We start from the raw sequence: 20,061 nt of genomic DNA, 5'->3' as shown, positions 1-20,061 counted from the left end.
CACCCACACACACAAATGGAGGTGCCAAAACTGACAACTGGTATATTTTAATGACTGTAGCCTGCTAGTCAGAAATCTGTATGCAGATACCAAAGGAGATGGCAAGACAGTCCAAACTGCAAGCCCTTTGGGAAGAATAACTGTGTCTTGTACGTATAACACGTTATACAAGTAAATGGTTTTTTTTGTTTGTTTTGTTTTTAAAGAAGAAAAGCATGATCGTGTGAACACACTCTCATCAGCTGCAGATCCCACTTCTGTGCTGCAACAGAAGTGGTTATGTTGGTGGTGGGTGGCGTGCACCACAATTTAATGAAAGGTGTCCCCGGGGGCCCCTGAAAGAGCCCAGCACAATCCGATTAGCAGACCAGTAAAGACTCATCATCGCTGGGGGTAACGTCTGAGAGAGGGGGAGGGGATTCGAGGATTGGCACTTCCATGGAATGGCAACAAGCTGGGCGAATGCCCAAAGGCTCTTCGCGATATGACTGGGGGCAACAACAGTGTCGGCCGTCCCCCTGAATAGGGACATTCATGGGGCTGTCAGAGTATATCGACTCCCACTTTTTAAAAGGGAGCCGGCATGGCTCTTCACTCAGCAAATTATTCCTGCTGGAGCTTCTGCACTCAGCAACAGTCCTGCTAGACGATGAACCCCCACCCTGGTGCGTTTCTGCCACCCTTTCCAACAAAGGGTCTCTGAATGTTTTCCCTGAATCAGCCTTGCTGGTCTGTCTGATCTCACCGCTGGGAGGGTCTTCAGTGCCCGAAGGCTTGTCGTGTCCGTCCTCCGACTCTGAGAGAGCTGCTGTGCAAATGTTTGACAGAACGTCTGAGGGGGGCGATTCTGCAGCTTCTGTCTCTGAAGGCAAATGGCTGTTTTCAGATTCCAGGAGTCCCCGGTTTGGGCTGCAGCTCCCCATTTCAACATTAGTTCCCTCGGGAGAAGCTGGGGGGCTCTGGGGGGCCGTGCCATCTGTGCGATTGATGATTCCATCCCCTAGCACTGTCTGGGAAGTGTGGGTGGGGTTCAGCAGCGGGATTTGAGCTCTCACCCGCGGCCGGTGGAAGAATCTGTTCCACAACCTGCCCAAGCGCCGGCGGGATGAGCTCCTCCTGGACGAATGGCGACGCATCTGCCTCCTCATGGCCGTTCGGATGTTCTGCAGGACAGAGGCCTGTGAAGACAAACAGAGTGGGTTCTTTTTTGCCTTCCTAGCTTTCATTCAAAGATAATACACTAACATCCTGGCCAGTGTCATAAGACGGGAAGGAAGCCATCCTCAGAAAGGAAGCCAGAGGAACCTCTCAGCCCACGACACAGCAACCTCTCCCCAATCTCTTCTTTCCTCTTGAACCTCCTGACCTCACAAATGCAGGGGATTATTGGGATTATCCAGCGCCAATGGTCACCTCTGTTTCAGCCTCCAGCAGTGCAAAAGGCTGATGCACGAAAAGCCCCCAAAAAAGCCCAAACCAGAAACATAAAGCAGATCTGCCTGCTTGTGTAACTAAATACAGAGCTTTGACCATAATAGGATCACGCTGTAGAGGCTGGATGCATTTGCCAGGGCTGGGGGAAATGCAAATACAAAACAAAATCCAATCACTGCTTTGGGAGGGGGGATTTGTGTATACAAGTATCCCCATGATTTTCTAGGTAAAAAGTGGTGAAAATATCATAGCAAAAAGTGAATTTATTTTCTCTTTCCTGACAAGGTTCTGGCAAACAAACACCAAATCTATTTTCAAAGCTCACCTTTGCCAAATCCATCTCACAAGGATAAACACATGGGTTTAGCAATACTACAGTACTTTAGGGTGGGGTTACCTGTGGCCCTGTTCAGTTTCAGCTACCATCAGTCCCAGCCAGCATGCCCAATAGTTTGGAGTTGCAGAAGCTGCACTCTCAACATCTGGAGGGCCACAGATGTTCCCCATCCCTGCAGTACTTTAATGCATTAAAACTGTATTGACGTGTAATCAAACATTAAGGGCAAGGCTGCATGTTGCTTTAAAACACATCACTTGGCCTTGTACTATCGGTAATCTTTTCCTCACTATAAACAGCAACCAATAGGTATCTTAGAAAGATCAGGCCTGTGAGATTGGGGGGGGGAATCATCCCCTTCTCACAATTAAAATACCTGTCTGCAAAATACAAAATTAGTTGGCTGGCTGATGCTGGCTGATTGCTTGGGTGTGTCATTTTGTAATCCTGATGTCAACAATTTATGCAAATAACCAACAGGCACCTCAATCATTCAGGTTCTCGATGTTGCGAGCAAGCTGCAGTCCTGTTTGTGTTTTGATAGGACATGTCAGAGAAATGTCATCCAAAACAAAACATCTGAAGAACATTGAGAGGAACAGAACGAATCTCAATGCATTTAGACCTGGGGGGAGTGTCATATTCATCCCTACTTTTCATATAAAAATGTTTGCAAAACATAATACAGTGGAACCTCTGTTTTGGAACATAATCCATTCTGGAAGACTGTTTGACTTCCGAAACATTTGAAAACCGAGGATCAATGGGCAGTCAGCAAAATCCATTGAAAAAAATGGAAAAACACACAGTGAAAGCTGTTCAACTTCCGAGGTGCGTTCAAAAACAGAAGCGATTACTTCTAGGTTTTTGGCGTTCAAGTTCTGAATCGTTCGACTTGTGAGATGCTCAAAAACCGAGGTTCTACTGTACTTTCCCTCAACAAATACAAAACTTTGTTTCTGTTGCGCAGAGCTCACTCTGAAGGAGTACCACAGAACGCAGGAGAAATGCTTTCTAGCTCAGTCAAAAAGTGACTGCATTGTTAGTACAAAGCAAGGCATTTTCAGATCCAGACTCTACTTGGGTTGCAATAATGGATAGATCAGTGTTTCTCAACCAGTGTGCCTCCAGATGTTTTGGGACTACAACTCCCATCATTCCTGACCACTGGTCTTGCTAACTAGGGATGATGGGAGTTGTAGTCCCAAAACATCTGGAGGCACACTGGTTGAGAAACACTGGGATAGATGACTACAGACAGAGTCATTTACTTGTGATGCGTTGTAAACAGGGAAGTCTTCCACGGGTGGGATCAGGCCCTGTGCGATCAGTTGCCCATAAGAAGGGGGAGCTTCACGCCTCACAAACTCCGCCTCAAGACGGGTCATCTGGGTTTCAAATGCCCTGGAATCGGGGTGGGGAGGGAGGGAGAGAAGAGAAAAGCTGGCTGGATTAGAATAGACTAGGTGGGCATCTTTTCTGAGACTGTCATTGCCCAAAGTAGAAGTAACAAAGGCTATCACACACACTTGACTAGGGCTGCAACCGGAGCCTTTCTTGGCTTAAGGACATGCAGTGCACTACCGCCATCAAACTGGGGCACCCACTGGGGCACCTGCGCGGCTCCAACCTAGCCACCATCCCATCTTGCCCCCTCCAGATAAGCAGCATTAATGCCAATGCCAGGAGGATGGCTCCCCAGTCCTGCACCGCCATACTGTCAGTTTGACAGAATGAGACTTCTTGTGCTATGCATGAAACATATCAGGGCTGGGTTCAGAAGCAATGTTCCTGGGCACAAGCAACAAGCTCAAGTGCTCTTTCTCTCTGCTTCTTGGCTGGCTGGCTGACTGCAGAGAAGACCTCCTGTATGGTTTGCAATGTCCAAACTGGGAAACTGTGGTTTCAGGACTCCCTGTGCCTCAAATCCAAAAGTCAGAGGGGCCTGTGGGTGCTTCCAATCTGCCCCTGGCATTAAAGAGGAGGAATGGGGAGAGAGCTCAAGGTTCACCATGGCTCATTCCTGTAGCAGGAAACCCTATTTTCCCCTGAGATCTGAAGAGGGGGAGGGACTGCCACTCAGCAGGGAAGCACAGGTACTGGAAGCAAAAGGCCTTAGGCTTAATTCCTAGTACCTCAAAGTAGGGTGATGCAAGTCTCCTGTCTGAAACTCTGGGGAGCTATTGCAGTTAATGTAAACAATAGTGTTATGTTAGGGTCTTAACAATTATACCACATGATTGTAAATTTACTTTCCAAGATTCAACTGGGCGTCTATGTTACCGTATCCTGCCCAGAAAGGAAATGAAAAGCCCTCCTAACAAAATGGGTTGGGGGGGGGAAGCAAAGCTGATCCTTTTCACCTGTATTCCCTGGTCCTCAAGGAGTAGAGCTTGAAGGCGCAGCCCAAGGCGATCACCAGCAGCAGCCCGCAGACCAGGCTCCCGATGAGAGCCGCCGTGATGACTTTCCTGGGCACGATCACCAGGCAGTTGTGTTCATCGCTCCCATCCTGGCAATCCTCCTGCCCATCGCAGCGCCACGTCTCAAAGATGCACAGGTTGGTGCCGCAGTGGAAGTTGCCCGGTTGGCAGGTGAAGCAGTTCTTCTCATCCGAGCCGTCCGGGCAGTTCTTCTGGTTGTTGCAGCGGTCGAGCAGCGAATAGCACAGCCCACTGTTCCCCTCGCATGGGTACTCATTCTTCTGGCAGGCCGGGCAGCTCTCCTCGTCCTTACCGTTGGGGCAGTGCCACCAGCCATCGCAGCGCTGCCTGTCGGTGTAGCACCCCTCATCGTTGCCACACGGGTGCTCCCAAGGTAGGCAGTAGCCCTTCACCTGGTAGGTGGCATTGAACCCATGCCCAGTGCTCTTGGACCAGGCATGGTATGATATGGTCAGCTGCCCCTTGGAGGACTCCAGGCTCACTGAGTGCCTGTTGTTGCGATATGAAAGGGTCTGCATGAGCTTGTCGCCTCTCTCCTCCAGCCCATCGTACACCTTCACATAGTCATTGTAACCGAGCTGCAGGTCAAGCTGCAGGAGAACATGGCGGTTGTCCTGGGTGTCCACATGCCATGTGCAGAGGAGGTCCGCCCGGCTGTGGTCTGAGCGAAAGAAGTCAGGAGAGGCGAAAGACCCGTAAAAGTTGCCCAGCCTTTTGCCGCATGAAAGGTCGGGGCAGTTCTCTTCGTCGGAACCATCGCTGCATTCTTTAACTGTATTGCATTTCAGCTCGTTCAACAAACACTTGGTGGAATGGGCCACACTGCACTGGAAGGTTCCTGAAGGGCAGATGCTGGACTGGGGCTCGGTTGGGGGAACAGTGCAATTTTTCTCATCTGAGTTATCGCCGCACTCATCCATGGAATTGCATTTCCAAGTGCCGGGAATGCATTTGCCATTCAGACAGCGGAATTCATCAGACTGGCAATTGGCCTGGCCCATTTTCCCTGTGAAGTGAGAGACAAGCATTAGGAAACTTCTCTGGGCACTTCTTGCTCCATGCTGTGCCTGAAACATGAATCCAGCATGGACGACAATCAAGCTTTGGAAGCAGCAGCTCTTGAGGACTCTGAAATATTGTTATGCCAACACAAGTATAAAATTCTCTCTCGCCAAGGACGAACTTCCCCACCAGCTGCACACAATCTCTCCCCCACAACTCATCTGGGTTTTCAGTAGCTCCACTGCAATGGCATGACTTCAGAAGGAGGAGATGCCCTTTCCAAAGGGATGGAAGGGGATTCCCTCTCCCTGCTTTTCCTCTCCATAGCAGCTTCATTGTCATGGAATGTTATCTGCCTGCCTGCTTGTGCACCTGCCTTTGTGTCTAAGTGTGTGGATTTGTTTACATGCACATGCGCACACCTGTGACTGGCTGTCTGTTGGCCACCTTGGCCACACCTACCTCTATCCAAATTCTGAAAAAAGAGCTAACTACCACTAGCTGTGATTTCCACCACTATGGGGGGGAGCAGCTGTAATATGGAGGGAAGGTTACTTCTTACTGACCTTTCTGCCCAAACTAGAAAGCCCCCAAATACCTGGGATTGGGGAGCTGTGAAAAGTTTTCAAGTAGCCCCCCGCCCCGTCCCAGTTAAGGTTCAAAGACAAAAACCTGAGAGAACAGCAGCCTGTAGGCAAACAAAAAGGGGTATCCTAGATGGGCAAAGCAGGTCAGGGAGAAGCTAAAGCTGTTCTACAAAGGCAAGAGGGAAGAGAGAGGAGGCCCTTTTTTCTTACAGGAACAATGTGGGAGGAGTACAAATGACTCTCAAATTAGGGGAGCAAAAAAGAGCTGGGACTCAAAAGAAAAGATCTCAGATTTAAAGTGCCAACAGTTCTAACTTCCCCTTGCAAAGGCAGAACTAGATCACACTCTTTCCTTTCTTCTCTCCAATAAAGAGTGTGTGTGAAGGGGGGAAGACTCCCTTGCCAAAAGCATGGCTGTTTCTGTAAAGAGACTCAGAGAAGTGCTTCTGAGTGCCGTGCAATTAAGGCAAATGAGAATCCTTCTTAGAACTACAGGCTCCAGCTCATTTGCCACAGGGTATCTGTAGAGGGAGAACTTCTGAGGCTTCAGCTGCTTTCAAGAGCTCCCTTCCAGCATACAAATGCTAGAAGCCTAGAGCGATGGCTCCTAGCACTGGAAATCACAAGAGCCTTGTTGCCACTTAGGACAAGTCCCCCACGGAATGCCAAGAGAACATATCACATCAGGGTTATTTTCAACAGGAGAAGCAGTTATGTGAAGGAGGGAGGAGGATCTGCAAAGCTTTTTTGGGTGGGGCACCATGTGCAGTGTAATCCTATTTCCCCCTCTTTTTACTGTTGCAGAAAAATGGCTGGTGCCCCCCCCCCCGAGCCCTGCCCCTTTTGCTTCCTTGCCTGTACACACACTGTCCTTCCAGGTGGAGCTATCCCTCCTGGTAGAGGCAGCTGGTTGAAAACAAGAGAGCGAAAAAACTTCAGGCAGGGGGAGGACTCAGCCTCTGCCACTCCAAGACTCTTTGGTTCTTTAAAATCACACTTGTACCTAAAGGTGCAAGTCTGTCACCATTAGAAGCAGACTGGAGGTTGTTTTATTTATTTGATCCCTATTTTGTGGTTAAATCAAGGCAGCGTACAATGGAAATATAAACTCCCAAGAAAATCAAAAACAAAACAAAGAATAAAACAAACAGCAGTAAAGCTGCACCATAAAGCAGAAAAATAAAAAACCACGCCAACAGGAGCGTGTCAAAGGCTCAGCTGGAAAATGCCAGCTGGAATAAAACAATCTCAAGAGCCAGTGCAAAAGCAGGCAACCCTATTGGGCTCTGCCATCGTTCAGGCACCACCACTGAAAAAGCCCTCCTCCTGCCTAGATCCAGAGCCAGTGTGGTACAGCGGAAAGTGTGTGAGGACTTGGGATACAAAGACCTCTATTAGGCTGAGACTGGCTACACCTCAGTCTCAGCCTAATAGAGGATAAATAGTGATAAACCTCAGATAGAAATGTTGAAAATAAGATAAATGCAAAGCAATAATCAACATAGCCATTCAAACTAGAGAGAACTTTTACCTCGGATATACGAAAGGCGAAATCCCTGAGCCTGCCCTGAACTTGATGGATCAGAGTGGAAAAATATCCAGACGTGATCCCTGGCAGAGATGAAAGGAGGTGGGATGAAGGATCCACATGCTTTGTATTCTTCTCCCTTGGCAGGAGGACCGATCATCAGCCAGTCTGTTGAACACTTGGGAGAGTCCTCCAAATCGAAGTTCTTAAAACTGACAAGAGGAGGAAAACGGGAGAAGGGAGCACAGATGAAGGGAGACTGATTTCTTTTTAGAGAAATGGAGGGAGACCACCATTTTAGAGGAATGCACTAAAGAAATGCATAGCTGCCAAGTTTTCCCTTTTCTCGTGAGGAAACCTATTCAGCATAAGGGAAAATCCCTTTAAAAAAGGGATAACTTGGCAGCTATGGAAATGCAAGAGGGGAACATTAAAAAATTTACTGATTTCACTGAAACCTTCAATGCAGGTATTACTTCAGAATGTCTTTGAAGGCAGGCTTTGAGACAGCTTCCCATGAAAAGGAACAGCGACCGTCAACGTGACACTTTGCTGAGAGGTCACCTCTGCCAGATTGGAACACCAACTCTCCTCCTCCTAGTGGTGCAGCAATAAAAATGCTAGCAGATTTGCAAAAGTTGCCTTTAGGATGCAGGCCAGTCAATTAAAATGGCTCCCATCAATTAATCAACTAAAACTGTTCTTGATTAATCAGTCAATAACATCTTGATTAAAGCTTCCAGTGCTAAATCAAGCATTTCAAAATCAGCAAATGCTGGAAATCTAATTTGCCTCCCCTGCTAGCAAATACATTGGAAGTCCAGCGCAAATAATTATGGCTGCCAACAGCAAAGCAACCATAGCAGCCAATTAAAACAAGAGAAGCCACGATTGTTTGTGACTTTCTCTAAATAAGGGCAGGCTGTGAACACAGCTGAAGCCTTAATTGGCTCATTAAAAACATTCTGCCCAACTCCTTAGAACAAGGAGGTGGGAAGTTAGAGAGCCTCCGTTGTATTCCCTCCTCAGTTGCTGGCATGATGTATTACCCAATGCCAGGCACAACGGAGCTGAATTGCAAGGCTTGGTGTATTTGTCCCTCCCTGAAGGCCATGGGAACAGATATCAAATGCAGGTCAGACAATGTCTTTGCCTGCTAAAGGTGGGCTAGGGCACAATTTATCAGGAAGTTCTGCCTGCAGGCTCTGATGAAATGAATAGGTTGGGGATGCAAGATGCATTAGTATATAAAGCCCTCAACAACTTGGGGCTAGTTTGCCTAATAGACCAACTTACCCCACATGCCCACTCAACCACTTTGATTGGCAGAATTGGCACTACTACAGTTGCCGCATAATACTAGTTCCACATTTGTAAGAACTCAACCATTTAGTGTGGCAGCACCCACACTCTGGAACTCCCTGCCTATTAATATCAAGCAGGAGCCTTCACTGGACTCTTTTTGGCGTCTGCTAAAAAACCATCCCTGTTTAGGCGAGCCTACCCAGATTTTTTAGAAAGTTGTGAATTTAAAGCTGTCTTAGATTTTAACTTTTGGTAGTTTTAAACTATTCTCTGGGGCACAAGCCTAGGCAGTGTGTATGGAGGTCCTGGGCTGCCAAAATGACAATACACGCCCCTCCCTACACTTTTCTCGGTTTTATTGTTTTATCTTTTTGTAACATGCTTTGAGGTGTGTTTTCTTTACAGTTAAGTGGTGCACAAATATGAAATAAAGAATAAATAAATTTGAAATGAAATTGCAAAAGAAGTTTGTGGCAGAGAGGAAAACCCATAGCTCAAGGGAGGAGACAATCTGTGCCTGCAGGTAGTCCCAGGTTCAATCCTGGCAACTCCAGCTAAGAGTCAGGTAGCAGGTGACATGGAAGAAGGCTGACAACTCTGGGAAGATGGACATGAGCATCAGAAGAGCCCTGTAGCTGGATCAGGACACTGATGAATTAAATTCATCTTGCGAGGCACCACTGTACCTGCTCAGACCTCAAAGCAATTTACAATATATCTGAAGAGAAATGACGCAAATAAATTAATATGCTCTTTCCTTCAGGAAAACAATGATTCTCCTTGTGTGCCACCTTCCTAACAAGAGGCAGCAAAATTAGGTGGAAGACGGCCAGGCAGCTCACCCCCATGACTCCCAAGTAGCACGTAGACTGGATAGGGGCCGCAGCTCAGTGTTGGAGCACCAGCTGGGCATGCAAAAAGTGCCAGGTTCAATCCCTGGCAGCATCTTCAGGCAGGATCAGTTGCCTCCTGCCTGAAACCCTGGAGATCCATTGCTGAAACCCTGGAGAGCCATTACTGCCAGTCAGTGTTGGCAATACTCAGCCTAGCCTATTGTGAGACTAAAAATGGCTTTTTCACCACCACGGACAACGTGAAGGATAAAGTTCCTTTAGACCAAGCTTATGTTAGCCAACTGGTCTGGATCTGAGAATTTATTTCAGCAGAGGAAGACAATTAAAACATTTTCACTAGTAGTACCTAATAGTTATCACATCTCCTCGATCACCTTGAATGTACCAGCTGCAGTTGGTGGCTGGAGGATAGTGGAGTGGCCAGGAATGGCTGTAGATGACCCCACGCCGTTCAGTATGCTGTTCCAGTTTTCCACTGCAAGCAGCTGTCAAAAGCCACAACAAAATGTTAAATGTTAAATACTTTTTTTTTGTCACAATAGCTTTCCCTGGTCTCTAAAAGTTATTGTCATAAATATTTCCATTACTCTTTCCTGCTCCTTCTGCTTTGTTAAACTATCTGGTCTTCTGGGTTAAATACAGTTCAACGGGCATCTCCTGTGAGAACATCAATAGTCCTAAATGAGCCTGGCAAAAGGGATTTGATAAGGAACTGAACAGATCTGCCCAAAAGGAAAAAGGGAACAAATCGACCAGCAACCACAGGAAATCCATACCCAAAGCCAAGTAAATAATACATCGTTTTCAAGACCTATTGTCCTGAAAATGCTTGGTTTTCCTCCTCTCCCAAACAGGCACTTTTTTTAAAACATCACAATTTCTATAAGTAGGTTTGAAAAGTGTTCTCAGAGAAAGCAAGGCTTATGGATTTGTTGCCCTATTGTTGCTTTTTGGATTTCAAGTACAGTAACTTTATAAAGAGAGCACGCTAAGTGGGATTTTTGCTTTGAGCACACAGCTGCTGTTGCATGTTCCCACGATAATGAGTCACAAGTTGCAGGAGCTGACGGGACCAAATGCAAATCCCTTGCTGTGTAGGGCTGAACCCCACCAGGAGCTCAACAAATCTCTAATTTTGCTACCTGCTTGGGGTTGCAAAACTGCAAAGTGAAAAGGGGTTGTCAAACTGCAGTCACGCTGTGGCGCTTGGTTAGTGAGAACCAGCCTTCCTGATGGGTGGATCGCAAGTTGTACTGAACTGTGCTATGGAATTTATAAAGTGAAGTTGTAGTCCATTCTTCAGATAAAATTTACTAGCATGCTTTACATACAGCACAAACCCACAAACCCATTCATCTCTACACAGAAGTAGGCCTCAATTAGTTAAATGGATTTTACTGACAGATAAGTTTGCAGAGCAGGAGTGAAGAAGAGGACCCAGCCCATGGGCTCCCTTGCCCTTGGTTGGCCACTTCAACAGATGAGCGGGGCCATCCATGTGTCAGCCACCTGACGTCATAGCCACTACAGCCACATCTTTACCTGTGTGCAGCAGCATGGGGGAAATGGCCTCATGGGACAAATTAGGATCCATGCTGGTCCTGCTTAGGCCGCCGGTATAAAGAACTGCAGCCACAACTACTACCGGTACTACAACTACTGCTGCTTTCAACACAACATAATCTCCAAAAAATAAAACAAGTCCTGCTGTACTAGAGAATTTGTCCATTCTGGAAGCTCATTTTTTACTGCACTTCCGTCTGCCCTTTCTAATTGCAGCAAATATATCTCCCCCGCCATCTTATGCTCATAATAAAGCTGTTTTGAAGTACATGAGGCTGAGAAAGAATGAATGGCCCAAGGCAAGGGGAGATTTGAAGCTGGGAAAGTCCTGGTCCAGAGCTGCCTAACCACTACATGCAACATTGTCTCTCCAATGCTGTCATATTTTTTTCCTACTCTCACATCCCCTCCTTCCTGCTCCCACTAACACTCAAGCCAATAAATGCACAGTGTAAAGTGAGAGTGTTCATCTATCTACAATGAAAATTAGGTTTTGGAATAGTCTGGGCAACATTTACTGCATATAAAATTGGTCCAGAATGACAGCAATTAATTTAGATGAATTTCTCTCCTTTACAGTGGCATAGAAACCAACAGGATAAAACTGTGCCATTCACAATCTGAATTTGCTGCGTGAATTTTTATGAGGATGATGTGGGGAGATCTGGACTAGTCTTTCAGCCAAAAGTATCTCAGTAGTATAAGAGAGCATTTACATTGTTTTAAAATTATTCTTAAAAAACACCTTCTTCTCAAAATGATTCTTTACAGGAAGTGTTTTCTATCAGTAAGAAAATGAAGCTCAAATGCTAATAGAAAACAGAGGTATCTTACCTAATGAAGTGACAGCACTTTCAATTTTCCCAGACAAGAAGAGGTTGACTGTTTTCAAAACAGAAAAAAAATATTTTTTTATTTGTTACAGATTGTAGTGGAGGCAATAAGTAATTAACAAAATTATTAATGGCAAAACACATTCAGAGAAGGTATGTTCTTCCAACAAGCACCGGGGTTAGCTTATAGCTCAGTCAGAGTCTACATTTTCTTTACGATGCCTTGTGTGTATAATATTTAAAGTATGAGAGAACCTAATTGTTTTCTTTTCTTTTTCTTTTATAGAACAGGAAAAATGGCACAGAAGCTGTTGTTGTTATAAAATTTAATTTGTATACCGTCCTATACCCACATGCCTCAGGGCGACTCACAGGATAAAATTGCAATATAAAGGCACAAAATACCGGTATATAATCAAAATCAAAACCAAATAACCCTGCCTCCAGCTGCAATCCTAAGCACATATAGTAGGCAGCAAGCATCATTGGACACAGTCAGATTTTATTCTGAGCAAAAATACCTAAGATCATGCTGTGGATGTTTATAACGTAGACTCTAGGGATCAACTGAGCATGGGTAAAGTGTCACAGCTCAAGTGCTATGAGGCTGGGTTGTTTCTGCAGCAAACACACAAACAAGTAAGTAGCCATCTGGGCCACTGTTCTCTCAGCTGAACCCTCCACCTGTAATAATGAGATACTAGTACTGATCTACTTTATAGAGCTATTGGAAAGTTCACTGATATCACGTATGTGCAGTGCTCTGAAAATATGAGCTGTATCCAATGCGGGCCGTACTCAGAGTAGACCAACTGAAATGAACATAAGTCCATTAATATCAATGGGTCTACTTTCAATAAAAATCATTCAGATACAACACCATCAATACATTCTTTCTAGTCTCGGACCAAAGCAGCTGGAGTCAGAGTGTCTTGTTCAACCTAAGCAAGACAACATCATATGTGGTAGGCAACAGATCAGTATTACAGAAAGAGTTTGATGCTACTCATAGGCTATACAGCTACTCTCTGCCCTTGCGCCTCCATCCAAAAGTTTCACATTTTGCAGGAACAGCCACAATTTATATCCACAACAGACTGACTGTAGACATCACATTGATGCGAATAACTGGGCTGTGGATTGTCACTGAGGTATCGTTTTTTCTTGTTGTTACAAAACGTTCTGCTATCCCGGCTGCTGACCACTAGGACAATGCAAGGACAGTAAATGTGGTTGGTGCTTTTTAAAACGATTGCTCTGTAGTATCAACAGTTGATTTTTACAAGAAGGGAACCTGACAAATATCCTGTCCCATCTAACAAAAGAAATGGAGGCAGGGAGGGACTGAAGCTATAGAATTGCCTGGAGACCAGGTAGAAAAGCAGATGAAGAGGAAGGCAGCTTCAGTGTGGTGTAGTGGTTAAGAGCGGAGACTTCTAATCTGGGGAACCGGGTTCGCGTCTCCGCTCCTCCACATGCAGCTGCTGGGTGACCTTGTGCTAGTCTCTCAGCCGCACCCACCTCACAGGGTGTCTGTTGTGGGGGAGAAGGGGAAAGGAGATTGTTAGCCGCTTTGAGACTCCTCCGGGTAGTGATAAAGCGGGATATCAAATCCAAACTTCTTCTTCTGCTCCCTGTATCTTTATGAACAATGACCAGAATATTATTTTATTACACATTTAATACACGTGCTGAGCCTGAATAATTATTCCACTAGTTTCACAGCTTATGCTGATTTCTGGGGTCAATAAACCTTTGGGCCAGGAGGCCACTCAATGTGAGAGGCCCACCTCATTCTTAGATACTGCTGTCTAATTAGATCTGCCATTCTTGCTCGGGCCTTCTCTTCTCCTGACACCTGGTTCATGGTGATTGATCATGGTTTGAAAGCAAGTCTTGCTTAGATTGAACAAACTATGATTAGAACAAACCAGGAAAGAGAAGCTACACATGAGATGAGGAGGAAGAACGGAGACTTTGATGCCTGAACTGAGCATGCTGACTTAATTTCAAACTTCCAATGGGAGGGAGGCTGGGTGGTGGGGAGGATGACAGAAGTAGAACAGCACTCTGTGTTTCATGTAATAAAAAGAAATCACAACTAAAGCTCTAGGTACAGCCCTTTTCAAAGATGAGGTAGGGAAGAATAAAGACTAATCACTAGAAGGAGGGAGTTCCACAACTGTGGAGCCTGCCACAGCCATGACTCTATCACCCGCCAACTTAAAAACATGTTAGTGGGATTCCCAGCTTGTGGGTGGACAGCCACCTGAACAGTCTTAAGCAGAAGGCCTCCCCCACTTCAAGATAGTTATGCCTATGTTGTTGGTTGTTGACAGATGTCTCAGAAATCTCAATTTCTACTTTGAATAAAGGAAGTCAGCTTGCCACGGACAGCAGTTATGAAGAAATATCCAGAGGGGCCTCTTCCGTTTACGAAAACAGCTGTAATAGTGGAAATTCTTGATCTAATACCATGGAACAGGCAGGGTGTTTCACATCCTTTATTCCAAGGACTGACAGACCAGAGAATACTATACATGCCCTTCGCTTTCAAAAAAGCAAATCCACATTACGGAACTCCACACACTAGTTAGTTCTGCCTTACACTTCTAAAGCTGTGAGCTGCATTATTCAAGGCAGCTTACAGCAATCAAACACCACAACACCAAAATAGAACAATCTCAGACAAAACGTAACATAGAGGATGACATAGCAAGCAAAACAGTGTCTTCAGGAAAATGGCAAAACAAAACATGATTTGCCTGGCAAGGCAAAAAGCTTGCCAGAAATTTTGTTTGGTTTTTTAAAGTATTTACCAGCTGGCAGAAGACAGGAGGGGGGGGGGGTCAAGCACCTGAGTTCCATGGGGCAAGATGCTCCATATTATTGGTGCAGCCCCCAAGAAGGCCCCATCTCTTGTCTCAACAAACTACACTTTCATCATAGGTGAGACACAAAGAAAGACCTCTCTCCACTTGATCATAATGTATTGGCAGGTTGGCACAGGAGGCAGAGGTCCCTCGGGTACCCTGGGTCCAAGCCATTTAGGTCTTCAACTTCAAGTGTTATCACCAAGATGCTGAATTGTGCCTGGAAACAAACTGAAGACTGAAACACGACTGGTATAATATGGTCCCACTGACTGACCCCTTTGCTGATGCATTCTGGACAAATTGATGTTTCCAAATACACTTCAAAGGTTGCTCCATGTAGAACACAAATAATCCAATCTAGATATGACTAAGGTGTGCGCTACTCTGGCCAGGTCTCATGTTGCAATAGAGCCAGGATTTTCAGACTTCTGCTTATGCTAGTGCTCCCCTCTTGCAAACCATGCCAGTCAGCAGGCGGTCTGCATATCCCAGGCATTAGGCTCCTTTCAAAAGGCTTTTAAAATCCAGCCAATCTTCTTTCAGGTATCAGCTCTTTGTTAACTTTTCTAGCTCTTCTACCCCACCCCATATCTCACCATTGGGGGGGTGTGTGTATTTAGTCCTCCTTTACCAACAGAAAAGCAGGAGGCATAAATTGATTAAAGGGTAAAGGTAAAGGTAAAGGGACTCCTGACCAGTCGTGACTGACTCTGGGGTTGCGGCACTCATCTCGCGTTATTGGCCGAGGGAGCCGCTGTACAGCTTTCAGGTCATGTGGCCAGCATGACAAAGCTGCTTTTGGCGAACCAGAGCAGCACACGGAAATGCTGTTTACCTTCCCGCTGTAGTGGTACCTATTTATCTACTTGCACTTTGACGTGCTTTTGAACTGCTAGGTTGGCAGGAGCTGGGACTGAGCAACGGGAGCTCACCCCGTCGCGGGGATTCGAACCGCCAACCTTCTGACCAGCAAGCCCTAGGCTCTGTGGTTTAACCCACAGCGCCACCTGAATCTCCATAAAATGATTAGGTGACTCTAATTACCCAGGAGTAAGTTTTATCGATTTATTTCATCCTAATGCATCTTTATCTTGGAGGAATAAGAGGATGAAATAAGAGTTGGGAACTTGCTACTTGAATGCCTTTGCAAAGACAAGGGGGTTGTGCAAAAGTGATATCAGAGGCTGCTCATACACTCTATCTGCATTTAGCGAGTTAAAACCTGCTGTGAAAGTGAAAAGGGAAAGATTGCTGTAGACAGGTAGGAAAGCGAGAGGCTGAACACAGGGAAAGCAGCAACAAATCAAATTTTTCATCCTGACAATATTGAACAACTATGATCCGGATGAGAATGCTCGCTGGCTAAATGCCACCTATTCAATCTTGCATGGATGAGGAGCTCCTTGCCAAATGCAGGGACCAACATAAGGATGCATCCATACCAAATCTGGTCAAATGTTCAGAGCCGTGTCAAAGCATATCTGTCAACACAGTGGCTTCTCTTAAAGAAATATCCGTCAACACAGTGGCTTCTCTTAAAGAACAGCAGAGAAAATATACTCTGTACAGAAACTCTGCATGTGGCAAGCTGTGCCCATTAAGAGTCACAGTTCAAATGTACAGCATTGCAGAGTTCAGACACATTCAAGAGCCCAGGGGCGCAAGAAGAGCAGGGTTTGTAGTTTCTCATATAAGCATGGGAGCCATAAACCTTATTTTTAGGTTCTTGCATCTACCACCAAATTTTGTTTGTGACAAACTGCATGACTTTCTGTCAAGCAGATTGTTCAATTCCCTTGCCGCCGCCCCCCCAGTGGGAAAAAAAATCACATTCTAAACCACAGTTGATGTGTCTACTCAAAAGTAAGTCTCACTAGGTTCAATGGGGCTCACTCCCAGTAACCGGGCATAAGACTGGTGCTACATTATAGTTGCATTATTGCCTTCTGATGCCTTTATAAAGAACTCCCTCCTGTAAACTAGTAAACCATTTCTATCCTGAAATCATTTCCCATACATATGAAAAACAAGTATTGCTCCTATGTATCATTAGTCTGTGCAAATGATCTTGGTGTTTATTCAAAAAACGTTCACAACCCTAGCAGGAATCTTCCTCTCCAAGTCTCAACACAGGGGTGGAATCCATTAACGTGTTAACAGCAACAAATCAAAGAAGGCTGTCAGTGCAAACTGCACTAACTTGTTTGTAAAATGGAAGTGAGCCACCAACACCACTCCAGGCTTGCCTTTCTGAATACAGGCTAGTAACTTTGCAAAAAAAAAAAAAACCACAAAACGAAACGAAAACAAAAAAACCCCTGCTGCCTCTAGCTACAGCGACAGAGACAGGAAAAAAGATCCTCAATAACCACCGGGTCCAAACAACTTATGTCCTTAATGCAATCACAGGCCACGGTTTTACCGAGCATTTCCATGCAGAGCATAACCTGAGTGCAGGGAGAGAAAAAGTGCACTCCCTTGAGCAAACAGAGCTGATGTCACTTCATTCTGCAGTGCCCTCGCATGAAGGAAAACTCACAAGTCGGGGCTGGGGCCCTACATGCCAGTATGTGTGTGTCCCGGCTGGGCATACGTATATACTTTCGAGCAAGTTGGATCAAACGGCCTGCACCCCAACACATTTCTACATTTCTCTCCATGTGCTGCCAGGTGTGTAAGAGAGGAGCCTCGCGGTCAGTTCTTGTCTGCGGATCGCCCTCTCTTACAGAGCCTCTCCCGCTGCCACCAGCGGGCATCCTTGTGGGGAGGGGGTTGCACTGGGCATCGGATGCACAGGCCACAACTCGGCACCTGGCTTTGCCTGCAGAAGGCCCCCCGGTTCAGTCCCCGCCCGCAGCACCTCCAGGGACGGGTAGCTGGTAGGAATGACCCTTCGCTGCTGCCCGTCGGTGCAGGAGACAGGGAGCTGGATGAGTGTGGGAAATCAGCCAGAGGTAGGGTGGGCTGGGGTCTCCCACCGTGGGCCCCCGGAGCAGCTGCCCACCTGCTTGCTCCAGGTCGCGGCGGGCCAGGAGGATGCTCCGCTCTCTCCCGCCAGCCGCCACACCAGCGAAGGAGCATCTCCGCCGGGCCTCTGGCGCCCTGGTCCCTCACCTGGCCGCCCCTCAGCAGAAACAGAGCCAACGGCACCTTCTCCCGCATCCCGCCTGGAGCCACAATAACAAGCAGTAGCGACGGCGCTTCCTTTCCTCCCCGCCGTGGCGGCTATGTCCCGCCCGGCCCGGACTCACCCAGGCAGAGGGCAGCAAGCGGCCCCAGCGCGCCGGGTGCCCGGAGCTCCGCGGACGACGACGAGGAGGAGGGCGCCGCGTCCATGGCGGTGGGTCTCTTCGCCCGGGGAGGTGCGTTGAGCCTCCGGTCGCCGCCGCTGCCGCCACTTCGCCCCCTCACAGCGCCGCCGCCGCCACAGCCGAGCTCGGGGAGGAGGATGAGGCGGCGTTGGCCCCGAGCGACGGCGGCGGCAGCGGCGGTGGCTGCGAGGGAGCATCCCGCCGTCGCCTTTCCATGGCCTCCTCGCTTGGGCAGCTCGTCCCGCAGCGGCTGCGAGGAAGCAGGCAGGAGGAGGAAGAGAGGACGCCGCCGTTTCCGAGGCCCAGCCCCGCGTGACGCGCCGGCTCTGAGGGGCAGGCGGAGGGCAGGGCCGCCCTGGGCTGGAAGGAAGGGGGAGCGCAGCGGAGCGCCAGGCCTGGCAGGGCCTCCTCCTCCGCCGCCGCCACGAGGGGCTCCGCCGCCGCCTGCTTCCCCCAGCAACCGCCGTCTGTGAGGGGACGGGCCGGGACGGATGAAGACCCCCCCCCCAGCGCTTGCTCTTGTTTTAAAACCGGGGCTCACTCGAGGGCTTGCGAGGTCATGTTTTTAGTATTAAAAAAGAGAGAGAAAAGTTGCCTCTGAGCGTGGACAAAGTTCCCCTCGTGCCTCGCTTCGTGAGGGTCACAGCCAGTCCCCCTCGTTGCATCGCTTTGGGAAAGGGGCTCCCTGACTGACCCCCATATGGCAAGAAAAGTGAATTCTTTGGGCTCCTCGCATCCCAAATATAACATCGCTTCGTTTTTTAATGCTGTGACGTCATTACTTCAAAGTACAGGTTATGCGTTTCTCTCTTTTTTTAAATAGCTCAATAAATCACTCCACTGAAATCTACCCATTTCCTACTCTAACCAGCCAAATCTCTTTAAAGATTTTATAGCCCCATGATGGTAAACATGTAGCTGATGGGTTTTTGAGCAGTCGTTTTAAATTATGATCCATAGCAGCAGGGAAAGCTACAAATTTGCAGTAAAAGATAGGTTATTTAGCTTTATTTGCCCCCTTTCTGTTTTCAAAAACAATATTTTCTTCTAAGAGAAATTGTTCACCATGCACTGAAGCTCACTTAAAAACACCACTGAAATATTGTGATCGTTCGTATATTGATTTTAGCCGGATCAATTCATGCTGCTGAATTATGTATGAGGCAAAAACATTTATGACCTGATAATTTCTCACACTGTCGTCTGCTGTGGTTCATGTGAGGTCGGCTGCCAAGAACGTAAGAACACTAAGGTCGCCTGGCTGGAACAAACCAAGATCTGTCTGATCCGGCATCCCATTTCCAAATAACCAGACAGGCACCTCTGGCTTTCACATAACAGGACATGAAGATGATGCCCTTCTCTTGGCTCTTTGCCATGGCTTGTGGCGCTCCTAAGACTTGGGACTTAAGGTGGTGGAAAGGGCATAAAATGACACAAGAGCCCTATTGGATCAGGCCAAGGGGGGCACATCGAGTCCAGCATCCTGTTCTCACAGTGACGGTCCAGATACCCCAAAGAGAAACCCGCAAGCAGGACCTGAGTTCAAAATCAGCAACTCTCCTCAATTGTGATTCCCAGCAACTGTCATTCAGAGGCATTTACTGCCTCCACAGTGGAGGCAGAATGCAGCCAATGTGGCTAGTAGCCATTGATAGGCTTAACCTCCATGACTTTGGTGACCATCACTACATCTTGTGGGAGAGAAATCCACAATTTAGCTATGTGCGGTCCTGAAACTTCCATCATTCATTGTCTGGCCCGCAGTTCCTATATTATGACAGAGGAAGGAAAGCTCCCTGTCCACATTCTCTGCACCATGCATAATTTTATATGCTTTTGTCATATACCCTATTATTCTCATTTTCTCTAAACTAAAAAGCAACAAATACGAGAACCTTTCTCCTTAGTAGGCAAGTTGCAGCTACTTTTTAAATCATCTGGGGTGCCCTTTTCCAGCTCTACAGTATTAGCCGGGAACAACCGG

The 20,061-nt window shown here is 47.1% G+C and overlaps 1 protein-coding gene across 1 annotated transcript; it reads right to left on the bottom strand.

Moving 5' to 3' along the window:
* Position 1: 1 nt before the first annotated feature.
* LRP3 (LDL receptor related protein 3) lies at positions 2 to 18,489 on the bottom strand. Its single transcript, XM_035120216.2, has 7 exons — positions 18,015 to 18,489; positions 11,889 to 11,936; positions 9,838 to 9,976; positions 7,336 to 7,544; positions 4,135 to 5,221; positions 3,043 to 3,175; positions 2 to 1,178 (listed from the first exon to the last, which is right to left on the bottom strand). Exons 1-7 carry the CDS (start codon positions 18,097 to 18,099, stop codon positions 360 to 362), a joined length of 2,520 nt encoding a protein of 839 aa, XP_034976107.1. The 5' UTR covers positions 18,100 to 18,489; the 3' UTR covers positions 2 to 359.
* Positions 18,490 to 20,061: the final 1,572 nt, after the last annotated feature.

Source organism: Zootoca vivipara, chromosome 6 (assembly GCF_963506605.1).
Source record: "Zootoca vivipara chromosome 6, rZooViv1.1, whole genome shotgun sequence".
NCBI lineage: Eukaryota > Metazoa > Chordata > Lepidosauria > Squamata > Lacertidae > Zootoca > Zootoca vivipara.
The sequence above is the reverse complement of the archived record's forward strand: the minus strand, read 5'-3'. Positions and strand labels throughout refer to the sequence as shown.

Excerpts from the sequence above, each read along its gene's own strand:
- LRP3 (XM_035120216.2), bottom strand. The coding sequence starts at position 18,099 with ATGGACGCGGCGCCCTCCTCCTCGTCGTCGTCCGCGGAGCTCCGGGCA. Across the intron at positions 7,545-9,837 it reads GGAGATGTGATAACTATTAG|TTTTAAGAACTTCGATTTGG; the intron begins GTACTACTAGTG and ends TCCTCTTGTCAG. Across the intron at positions 1,179-3,042 it reads CTGTTTACAACGCATCACAA|GCCTCTGTCCTGCAGAACAT; the intron begins GTAAATGACTCT and ends TTGTCTTCACAG.